At 49.0% G+C, this 11,460-nt stretch overlaps 1 protein-coding gene across 1 annotated transcript; it reads left to right on the forward strand.

The window, feature by feature from the left end:
• The first annotated feature begins 1,533 nt into the window (after positions 1-1,533).
• LOC116825160 (uncharacterized) lies at positions 1,534-10,854 on the forward strand. The gene is made up of 5 exons (XM_075063431.1): positions 1,534-1,813; positions 5,088-5,450; positions 6,298-6,606; positions 10,173-10,268; positions 10,838-10,854. The coding sequence occupies exons 1-5, from the start codon at positions 1,762-1,764 to the stop codon at positions 10,852-10,854; spliced, it is 837 nt and encodes a 278-aa protein (XP_074919532.1). The 5' UTR covers positions 1,534-1,761.
• Positions 10,855-11,460: the final 606 nt, after the last annotated feature.

Consider the following 11,460-nt stretch of genomic DNA (forward strand, 5'->3'; position numbering starts at 1 on the left):
CCTCCAGCCCTTTCTACATAGAATGAAGTAGAAGTTTTTTCCCCTATCAAATTTAGTCCTAATAGGCATGAATCAACAGTCGAGCTTCAGAGAAATGTGGCGCCACTGACTGTCCACACGTGCTGCAAACTGAGCAGAAACCTGCCTCAGCTCCCTCATGAATAAGGCTGCAAGTTTGTCACGGAGATCACAGAAGTCACAGTCTTGCATATCACACGGAAAAATAAACGTGAAGCTCAGAGTTAGACGGTATTGCAAATTCAATTCCTCATCATTTTCATAAGGGCTGAGTCTGCGAGATATGACCAAGCAAACATCTCAGTTCCAATCCAGATGAAATGCAGTTTCACAGTTAACAATATTTTGTTCTACTTACTTTACACCGCACCAATTTGACGGGGGGTTTTTTGTTTTGTTTGGTTTTGAATTGCAGATAGGTGCATTCTGCTGCCAGAGGAACTAGAATGTTTCATTTACACTTCTTGATCTTTATTTTAAAATAGAAACTGTTGAAAAGCAGATCTCTACCCTTGGGTGTAGGAGGGGGTGAGGGCTCTGGGTGGCACTTACTTTGGTGGGGGAATCCCCGGAAGCGGACGGCATGTCTGGCTCCTAGGCAGAGGCATGGCCAGGTGGCTCCGTGTGCTGCCTCCCCCTGCAAATGCCAGCCCCGCAGGTCCAATTGGCCATGGTTCCCAGCCAATGGGAGCTGCAGAGCAGGCACTCAGGGTCAGTGCCTCCGCCTAGGGACCACAGAGATATTCTGGCTGCTTCTGGGACCTGCGTGGAGCTGGGTAGGGAGCCTGCCAGTCTTGCCAGCACACACACACACACACCAGCACCAGACGGGTTCCTGGGCCACGTGCTGCCGCTTGCCCCTCCAGCACCAATGGGGGTCTTAGGCCACCCCCTCCGAGCAACCTTGGTGCCTCTGGACCGCCCCTTCTCCCAGAGCACCCAAGTTTTAGTCATGGATAGGTCACAGGCCAGTGACTTTTTGTTTACTGGCTGAGACCTTTCCAGACTTTTATTAAAAATACCTGTGACTAGAACATAACCTTAGTCATGAACCTTTCAAGTTCTGTAGGGCTGGGGAAAGTATTCTGTCTGGCCTAGGGCCCAGGGAACACAAGGGTTAGAAGACAGAACATACAGTAACAAAAGAAATGAGGAGGACAGCATATTCTGTTGACAAGGTATCTGTTTTTTGGAAGTTTTTTATGTTATCTAGACAGTCATCTCAGACCAGACAAAACAGTTCCGCCTGCTCATTTCCTACTGTACGCATCTCCTGCCCTCTTCCCCCTGCAATGTCATTTCCAAAAAAAACATTCTTATTTGTCTTAGGAACAGCATCAACATATTCTGGGTTTGGGTTTCAGGTTTTTGCAACTATTTTCAATTGGTTGCCTCCATTTCCACTAGGTGGCAAGACGTACACAATTATGCAAAGTTTGATCTTCTCACCCTGAGCAAACTGTTCCTCTCCACTGCACAGCCTTGTCCCCTGAATTCTTCTGTCTCAGAGAATTGCTCTCTCTGATTAACAATCAAGAGACTGCACCAGGCAGGTGTCACAACTCACTTTTTCTTTCAGCTTGTTTACATCAGGCCTGATTTTGTTGGGGGCAGGAGGAGAAATGTGCAGGATCTCAGCATCTTTCAAGAGGGTTTCAAGCAGTTTGCAATGAGTGACCCATGGGCGTGGCTGCTCTTGGCTTGGAGAAGAGCTCAAGGACTGGTTACAGTTTCGGATGAGACATGGCGTGGTTGCCATTGTCTCTCTACCTTCTGGGGACCGGGCTGTGTAGAGGTAAGAACAGAAGGCTGAGGGGTGACTTTATCACAATCTATAAGTATCTACATGGGGAACGGGTATTTAATAACAGGTCCTTCAGCTTAGCAGAGAAATATCTAACACGAACCAAGGGCTGGAAGGTGCAGCTAGACAAATTCAGACTGGATTAAGGTGTACATTTTGAGAGTAATTAACCAATGGAACGATTTACCGAGGGTCATGGTAGATTATCCACCACTTACAATTTTTAAATCAAGACTGGATTGTTTTTTAAAGTTCTGCTCTAGGAATTATTGTGGGCAGTTTCCTGGCCTGGGTTATACAGGAGGTTGGACTAGATGATCACAATGGTCCCTTCTGGGCTTGGAATCACGGAATCTTAGTGTTTTCTGTTCCAGCGCAGCGTATCTGCGAGCGTAGTCTTACCCTAGGAGAAGTTTTTGCATTTTCTTGCGAATCCGTGATCATTTGATGGTCTTGTGCATGGGCTGAAGCTGAAATCAAGCTGAGAATCAACTGCAAGCAATGTATCTTTGTGCAGAATTTCAGTCTTTTATCTCTGAGTTGGAAAATCTGTCCTGTGTATGTAGAATTTGATGTAGCCTCGTGTTCTAAGTACCATACTATAAGCAGAAACAATCTTCAAACAGAGGCACATATTATAGCAGATGACAAGGTGTGACTACAACATTGCAAATGTTTTATCTTTTTCAGGTTGATTGTAACACACAGTTTATACTACAGGCATTCACTTTTCACATGATGGGCATGGTATGTATGCACCTTGCTTCCAATCCTACACAGACTTTCCTATGGGCTTGACTTTACACACCATGAGAATTCAGTCCAGAGATTATTCGCAGTGCATAAAGGCAAGCCTGCATCTAAGTCTTTGCAGGAGGAGGGCCCTAGTTAGCTGCTTGAGTAGCTGTTCTCTGGAAGGTGTGTCTGTGTGTTACCTTTCGCAAGCAGTGGACAATCTATGAGAGGATGAGAAGAGCTTTCTGTTCAAAGTCTCTCTTTTGATTAGCTCCTAACTCTCTGGAGGAAAAAATCCTTTTGGGATTAAATGTCATATGTTTGGTTTCCACTAGCACTGGCTTAAAACCTGGGAGGGGGGAAATCCTGAGGAATACGTGGAATTCTTTTTGTCAGAATTTCCAAATGTTAGAGATTTTCTTAGAAGTGGATGGAACATTTGAGTAAAATCCATTCAGTCGTCTGAGTCAGCTAAGTGGAGGGGGATAAAATACACACACACGTGTCTGAGTAGTCTCTGTGTGTCTAATACCATTTATTATAATTCTGTCCAGGGCCGGCTTCAGGCCCCAGTGCGCCAAGCACGTACGTGGGGCGACATGCCACGGGGGGCGCTCTGCCGGTTGCCGGGAGGGAGGCAGGAGGCTTCAGTGGACCTCCCGCAGGCATGCCTGCGGAGGGTCCGCTGGTCCCGCGGCTCTGGTGGAGCAACCGCAGGCACGCCTGCAGGAGGTCCACCAGAGCCGCCAGACCGGCGAGTGGCAGAGCGCTCCCCGCGGAGTGCCGCTGTGCTTGGGGTGGCGAAATGGCAAGAGCAGGCCCTGTTTCTGTCTATATATTGCTCTGTACTGTATATGACAGTAAAGGGTGGGGCGTACAGTCATAGATTTTAATTTTGGATTGGAAGCTCCTTGAGGTACGGACCTGAGCTTCTTGCATTTGATGGCAGAACTTCGTGCACATCTGTGGTGCATAAGAAATAAAAACATTGCTCAGTGTCTGGTAGATGTATGGGCCAAATTCTGCTCATATTGAAATCAGCAGGCGGCTGAAGCAGAATTTGGCCTGTGTTTTTATTCTATGGAGATTTGTGAGAATTGTTATGGAGTAACTTGTTAGACAAATGATGGATTTCATTCTGCTTTGGGTATTTATATGGGCCTCATTACCTTAGTATCTGGGCAGCTGATAATTAAAGCTATGATTATTCATGGGTATTTTAGTAAAAGTAATGGACAGGTCACGGGTAACAGACAAAAATTCACGGCCTGAAACCTGTCTGTGACTTATTCTATAAATACCCCTGACTAAATCTGGGCTGGGGGTCACTGCTGGGGGCACCCTGGGGGACTGCAGCTGGGGTGGTACCGGGGTGCTGCTCAGGGAACATCTTGGGGGGCCACTTCTTGGGGGGGAGGACCAGGGCCAGCGGCACCAGCTGCCGAGGGTCACCAAGCAGCAGCTGCTCCAGCCACCCCGGGACCACTGTTCAGGTGGTCCCCAGGGCCAGCCACACGGGCAACCCTGGGATCAGTCCCACTGGCCACTGCAGAAATCACAGAGGTCATGGAAAGTCATGGAATCCATGACCCCCGGGACAGACATGGAGCCCTACTCATAATCTTTAGGGTATTTATCCTCATGACACGCTGGTGAGGTAGGGCTTTTATCCCTTTTTACAGATGGGTAACTGAGGCACAGAGAGACTTGCCCAGTGTCAGACAGGAAGTCTGGGAGGGATAGGGAAACAAACCTGGGTTTCCAGCATCCTAGTCTTTACTGTACAAACACCCTGCTGTTTGGTCTGCCTCTTAGATCAGCCTTGAAAAAAACCCAGTTAATCTCTTCAACATATTACCTGTGAGCTTTCTTAAACACCACTTTTCCTTGAGTTAGCTTTATCTGGGGGGAGGGATAGCTCAGCCTACTAAGCCCAGGGTTCTGAGTTCAGTCCTTGAGGGGGACACTTAGGGATCAGGGGAAAAATCTGTTCAGGGATTGCCCCTGCTTTGAGCAGGGGGTTGGACTAGATGACCTCCTGAGATCCCTTCCAACCCTGATTGTCTATGACCTCGGATCTTCTTCTGCAACTTCCAAGCTACAAAGTACATATTTATCAACACAGGCAGTGGGAGAAATTTTTTTTTTTTTAATGGTCACTTTCTAGAGCCTACTGCTTTGTGCTGTGGAAAAGCACCTTGGGTGATGGGAAGATTCCCAGAGAACCAGCCCAGTGTGTGACACTGAAAATCTGCCAAGGAGCCATGTTAAATATCGGGCAGCTCTGTCATGGAAGTGACATGGGGTATATTAGGCAAGGAAATCTGCGTGAAGTTCTGCATGTGGGCAGCGTCACACCTACACTGCAACTTGCCGCAATGTTTGCAACTGGATGGCGTGGGGTGGGGGCAACTGTAGCGTAACCAGGTTCCCTGACATAGCTGCCTTTGCTGTGTAGACAGAGCCTCCTGGAGTTACTCCGGACTGAACGCTTGCATTGGGACTTACTCCACACTCTCCTTTTCCTTAGCTGCGTCCACACAAGATCTGGGTCTAGATCAGCCTTCAATTGTCAGAGCCCTCATAGGGGAGTCTGTGACTCTGCCCTGCTCCTGTGACGTCTGTAGCTACCCTGACTTCTACTCCGAATGGCGTTTCACCAGCGGGAACAGGGGCCCGGGCACCATCCTGGCTGTGAAGACGGCCATCAGTTCCAAACACCTGGACCCACAGTACAAGTTTTCTGTGACGCACCAGAGAAACTCAAGATCTTTGCTGCTCATTAAAAACTTGCAGATCAACGACCAGGGAACCTACGCGTGTACAATGATTAAAAACGTGCCGCCTCCTACGGTGATCTTGAAAGGGGCTGGGACTCAGCTTGAAGTCTATGGTAAGGATCATTTACACGGACCACAAATAGCAGGGGCCAGACCCTCAGTAGTCATGGAACTAAGGCAATTTACACCAGCTGAGGACCTGGCCTCCAGGACCTAAATCCAGTTGATGTGAAACCTGTCCACTGAGGGGGAGAATTTGTCTTGCAGCTCAGATGAGGGACGAGAGAGAGATGAGGTTTATGTCGTATTCTTTATGGGTGAAATTCACCCCTGCATGTTGTACCAGCATAAAGTCATTGCCGAAATCCCACTTAAGAGCTCAGAGGACAGGCACCAACTTTCTGCTTTCCCCAGGGGTGCTCCGCCCCACCCTAAGGCCCCGCCCCACTCCGCCCCTTCCCCTAAGGCCAAGCCCCCAGTCTGCCTCTCCCCAGCCTCTTCCCCGAGGCTCCGCCCCCACCCTGCCTCTTTCTGCCCCAGCTCCGTCCTCTCCCCCCCCGAGGGCACCCTGCCCTCGCTCCACCTCTTCCCGTCCCCGCTCCTCACCCTTCCCTCCCCAGTGCCTCCTGCCTGCTGCCAAACAGCTGATCGGCAGTGGGCGCGAGGCACTGGGACGGAAGGGGAGGAGCTGATCAGCAGCGTGCACTGAACAGCTGATCAGCGGGTGGCTGGTGAGTGCTCAGCACCCACTATTTTTTTTTCTGTGGGTGCTCCAGCCCCGCAGCACCCACGGAGTCAGCGCCTATGGCTCAGAATAGGACTCTGCGAATCTCTGACACTCCAATGTACCTGAACAAATAAATAGCCACACAGATGCCTGTCATCACAACAAGGCCCTCTAGATCTCCATTTCCCCCTCGATCTGTAATCTGATTTACCTGGTTCTCTTCTCCTCTGCAGCTTTGCCCAAAGTCTGGCTCTTTGCTTCTCCCTCGGAAGCAGCTCTCCCCATGGCCCTAGTGACCTGTGCAGTGAGGGACTTTTATCCACAATCTCTGTATGCCACACTGAATGCAACGTGCGGGGGGTACGCGGCGCTGGGGGACAATGCTTCAGCTGCCATGACTGGTGATGGGACCTTCAACATGACCCTACAGGCCTGGGTGAATGTGACTGGCTGCCAGAATGGGACGGAAGTGACCTGTTTGGTTAGACAGCTCACAGCTGAGACACGCAGGATTCTCTGGATACCCAGGGCAAAAAATAAAGGTAGGAGATCTGGCTATTTGAGGGGGTAGTGGCCTATGTATCAATTCAGAGAAGGCTTTCCAGCTGTAGGAGCGCTGTGGGGGAATGTGTGAAGACAGCTGGGCTAGAAAAAGTCATGGCTAGTAGGGTGGAAGGTGCAGGGGGTGACCTGAGAGGACATAAAAGCAGCGAATAGAGGAAAAAGTGGTGTAGGGCAGGATGAGAAGCTTGAACTTGATGCATCGAGGGAGTGGGGAGACAATGGAAGATTCCAAAGACTTTTAGAAGATGGTTTGACCGTGTGCCCAGAGTGAGGGATGGATGCATTTACTAAATCAAAAATAATAATAACCAAACTTGCCCCAATTGCATGTGCAAATTATGCACCTGTGCAGGCACTAGCATCATCCAGACTTTAATGGGATGTTGTGAACTTAAATATAGCACTTCAGCCTGGAAACTTCAGACCTGCTGTTGTTGCAAGGAACAGCTGAGAGTTCTGTAGCTGGAAGCGGATTGCTGACTGGGCATTCAACAGCCCTTTATGTATGGCCAGTTTCACTGCTTCCTCTGTGGCATTAATTAGACTGAGTTTAATTAGTCCATTTCCCTGTTCACAAAAGATTTAAGCACATGTTTAAATCCTGTTGAATTCATGTGCTTAAAACTAAGCATGTCCTGAAACACCACTGACTAACGGTGTTTAAGTATGTAGTTAAAATTAAGCACAGTCTTAAGTGAACAGGGCTGGATGCTTAAATGCTTTGCTTAACTGGGGGTGTAGGCCCTGATCCTGCACACATAAGTAACTCATTTGCATGAGCATTTGTAGTTTTGACTCTTAGGGTTTGTCTACACGGGGAGTTATTCCTGATTCATTATTTCTGATTAGCTCCATATGTGGATACTCTTATGCCAGAATTACGAGTGCTTTATTCTGAATTAGCTTAATCCAGTGAATTAAACTGATTTGGAATAAGGAGCTGTTATTCTGGAATAAGAGTAACTCCATGAGTGGATAATCAGCAATCATCATCTTTAAATTCACATCCAACTTTATTCTGGATTCATTTTCATGTGTAGACAAACCCTTCGTTTTCTGTGTCATTTTAGTGAGTCTTTCACTCAGCAATAGGGAAGAGAGAAATATATTAATAAGGAGAACAATGTGACTCTAAAACTACACCTGAAATTGTAATTTACCCCTGACACTGCTCTTTCACTTGCTTTTTGTGAAACTGACTAGATTTCAAATGTCCTTGTAAGCAAGCGGTTGTACAAATGACAGCCTGCTGTGACTCCGTATTTGGTCAAGAACGAACACCACCTCGCCTTTGCCCAGTTCCACCGCTGGCCTCCATCAGGGCTGCCCAGAGGATTCAGGGGGCCTGGGGCAAAGCAATTTCAGGGGCCCCTTCCATAAAAAAAGTTGCAATACTATAGAATATTATATTCTTGTGGGGGCCCCTGCAGAGCCTGGGGCAAATTGCCCCACTTGCCCCCCCCGGGCGGCCCTGGCCTCTATTCTAGTTTCCAGTCCCACTGATGTCCAGAGGGGGCTTTCCATTGATTTCAACTGGCTTTAAATAAGGCCTTACATTATTTTTAAAGCATATTTTGGCAACTGAGTTTTTTAGGGTTGTGGTTTGTTCACAAGTTTGGCACACTTCAAAACCCAAGTTTCCATTTTCCTGTCTGTCCGGAAGCTTAGTAGTTTAAAGGCACAGTGAAGAGAAAAGAGTCATAACAGCTATATGGCTACGTACGATACAAACCCTCTTGATGCATGCAGCATAATTCTCAGGAAGTTAAGATGTACACCTGGGACTTCCCATTGTGATGTATTAGGGATGAGCATGAGATGAAATTACTAAATTCAAAAGTACCAGACGTGGAAATATCCGTCTTTTACCTAGTGCAGTTTCTGAAGTGCCGGTTTCTCTGCTCCACCCTGAATTGTAGCTCTGCCTCAGGGTTTATAACTTAACTCCCCCCCCCACACACACACACATACTTGTTATCTTGCTTTTTGTATTTTAGCATTGACTTAGGAAATATTTAGTACCGGTCTTTGCACTAGCCAGCGATGACTGACCCCACTCTGATCCTCAAGAGGCCTGATCCTGTATCAGCAGGTTTGGCGTATCTAGGCCAGTGGTCTGACCCTGCACCTATACCAGTGAATGTTCTTCCACGTGTGACAAAGTGTGCAAACCCCACACTGGAAAGGAAGAGGTTAACAAGCTACTTTGGGCCCAGGCAGCCCCACCTGCTGTCTCTGGAGTTTAAAGGAAGAGCAAACAGAACAGAGCTGAGGGGAACTGACCTATGCCCTCAGCTCCTCCTGCAAGAGCTTCAGCTGCCTAGGCCACTGCCTTTTGGGACTCTACACAACCTGCTGTGGGAAAGGCTGCTCCACACTCAGAAGGGCTCAGAGACCTCTGATTTATTTTATTTAATGTCTTCAGTTTGTCTTTTGGAGCAGGAGACTGGCAGGAAGCAATTCAAGGAAGGAGAAGCACAGCACCTTTGGGTGCAAACCTTTGCTGATTACCACAGGGCCCTGGTTTGGAATGCAGTGGAGAGGGTGGGCTAGGGTTCCCCTTCTAACGCCTAGGGGGTGCCGAGGGTCACAAGACTACCCTGGTATGAGAGAACCTGGATGGAATCAAAGCCCCTAAAACCAAGAGAGCAGAGACCTCAAAACATAGACTCAGGGGAGGCCTATTGACCCTCTTGGCTGATCCGAGGATTATCAGCTGCTGGACTCTTTGCATATCCCAAGAGGAGCAAGTCACTAGCTAACTGAGGTCGAGCCTCAATAACTAGCATCCCATAAGCAGGGACTGAAGCCAGTGGAGGGCGAACAACTAGAGGCAGACTCACCATGATGCCATGCCCAGTCACAAGAGGGTGCCCTGGTTGTGAACTGCCTACTACACCACACAACAGGTAATGAAGCTGTGGAACTCCTTGCCACAGGATGCTGTCAAGACTGAAAACATAGGAAGGTTCAAAAAGGGATTGGACGTTTGTATGGCTAGCAAGAATGTCTGGAGCTGTTACAGTTAATGCTAATGTACATTTTGGGAGATTAAACCTCATGCTTAAGGGTTTAAGACCAAATCTAACTAAAGAGATTAGGAGAAGACCTAATATGGGGGGGCATATTGCCGCACATCTGCCCAATATGGGGTTCCAGGGACCGTCCTCTGAAATATCTGGTGCTGGCCTCAGTCAGAGACAGGCTACTGGATGGGTCCCAGTCTGGCTGTTCCTCAGCTTTACTGTGGTGTTGCCCTGACATGTGCTGATGTTGGCTCACAGTGAGGGAACACCGCAATGCCAGCAGGGCCATAGGGAGTTGCTGTGCTGTGTTTACCACATGACTCTTGGGGTTACCATTCATTGACAAGGTCTTTTCTCAGCAACGGGAGTCCAGATGCTATTGTTTCTTACCTGCACCTGTTAAGGCTCTAGCATGTTAACTCCTTGCATCCCATCCAGTATAAGATGTTGATGACGATTACTTAGCAGGGATCAACAGTGATAAACAAATGCATTTCTCTTCTCTCCTCTGTCTCCAGCAGCGCCGTTACCTGTGCCGATCATCCTCATCAGATTTATTTTTGGAGGAGCTGTGGTTCTTTGGCTTATTTTCCTGCTAGGCTGCTTCATGAAAAGTAAGTATCCAGCAAATGGAGGCATTCAGTGCTGATCAATGTAGCGTTCAACAAAGCATCTCAGGCTTGGCAAATGCCCTGACATTTCTCATAGTGGCATCCAGGCTGCCAGAGCTGGGTATAGGCGGACTCCTCAGTGCCGGGATCACTGGGTGGAAAGTTCTGTGCGATGCAAAACAGAAGAGGGCCGGCTCAGTGCTGCACAGTTTGATTGACGTTGGGTGTACAGCTGCGCATTTTTGTACATTGCTTGAGCGCATGCACGCTTGGGTGCTTGCATCACCGCTGTGCTTACTCACCACGTGTGGTTGCATCGATGGAAAATGCTGTGCACACCCGGTAGGTGTCCTGGTATATCCCACACTGCTGTCCGGTGCAGTGCCTTGTGGGACATTAGCGTACTGCTCTGATACCATAATGGTCCCCTCTGTGCTCAGGTTATAGTTGTAGTTGTTGTGTATATAGAGTTAGGTTAGTGGGTTGGAAGGGGGTTTTCCCCTCCTCCCCGCCCACCACTTGGGCTCATGCCCAAGGCTCTGGGCTTTAAGCCTTGTTCGGCCTCCTTTAAGCCTATGCCAATGGGTGACCCCCCCGACTCCTGCTTGAAGTGCCTGGGGCGTCTCAGCAGGCCAAAAAGTGGAAGATTTGTAAAGCTTTCCAACTCTGGACCAAGAAAGAGCAGGATTTTCCATTAAAGCAGCTCTCAGTGGAGGTGGCTTTTAGCCCGGACCCTCCGGCGGCACGCTGAGACCCGGCACCTGGCGCTACGGTGTCAGCAGCAGGTACCGGGCCATGGACGGACTCTATCAGAGACATATGGCACCAGGCTTCCCCAGCACCATCAGCACAATCGGTCGGGCGCTGATCTCTCTCATCTGGTCAGAAGCGGCACTGCAGGCCAGAGACGACAGATCCGCCTCAGCAGTCGATGGCACCCCAGAGGCCAACCTCGGAGTCGTGTCCAGCTATGGAGCAACTGAGGGTACAAGCGCCGACACCGGCACCATTGACTCCAGCACCGAGGGAAGAGCTGTTGAGTCCAGTGCACACAGGCTCCCCGACATGTACCGTGGCTGAGCCTCAGCTTCCATCGACGCCGATAACTTTTGCAGCAGTGTGAGATCTCATTGCCCTGATGGACCTGGCATTGCCGCAGACCATGGTACCACCTCCAATTCGTGCGGTACCATCT

Source organism: Chelonoidis abingdonii, chromosome 1, assembly GCF_003597395.2.
Source record: "Chelonoidis abingdonii isolate Lonesome George chromosome 1, CheloAbing_2.0, whole genome shotgun sequence".
NCBI lineage: Eukaryota > Metazoa > Chordata > Testudines > Testudinidae > Chelonoidis > Chelonoidis abingdonii.

Excerpts from the sequence above, each read along its gene's own strand:
- LOC116825160 (XM_075063431.1), top strand. The coding sequence starts at position 1,762 with ATGGCGTGGTTGCCATTGTCTCTCTACCTTCTGGGGACCGGGCTGTGT. Across the intron at positions 1,814-5,087 it reads GGGGACCGGGCTGTGTAGAG|CTGCGTCCACACAAGATCTG; the intron begins GTAAGAACAGAA and ends CCTTTTCCTTAG. Across the intron at positions 6,607-10,172 it reads ACCCAGGGCAAAAAATAAAG|CAGCGCCGTTACCTGTGCCG; the intron begins GTAGGAGATCTG and ends CTCTGTCTCCAG.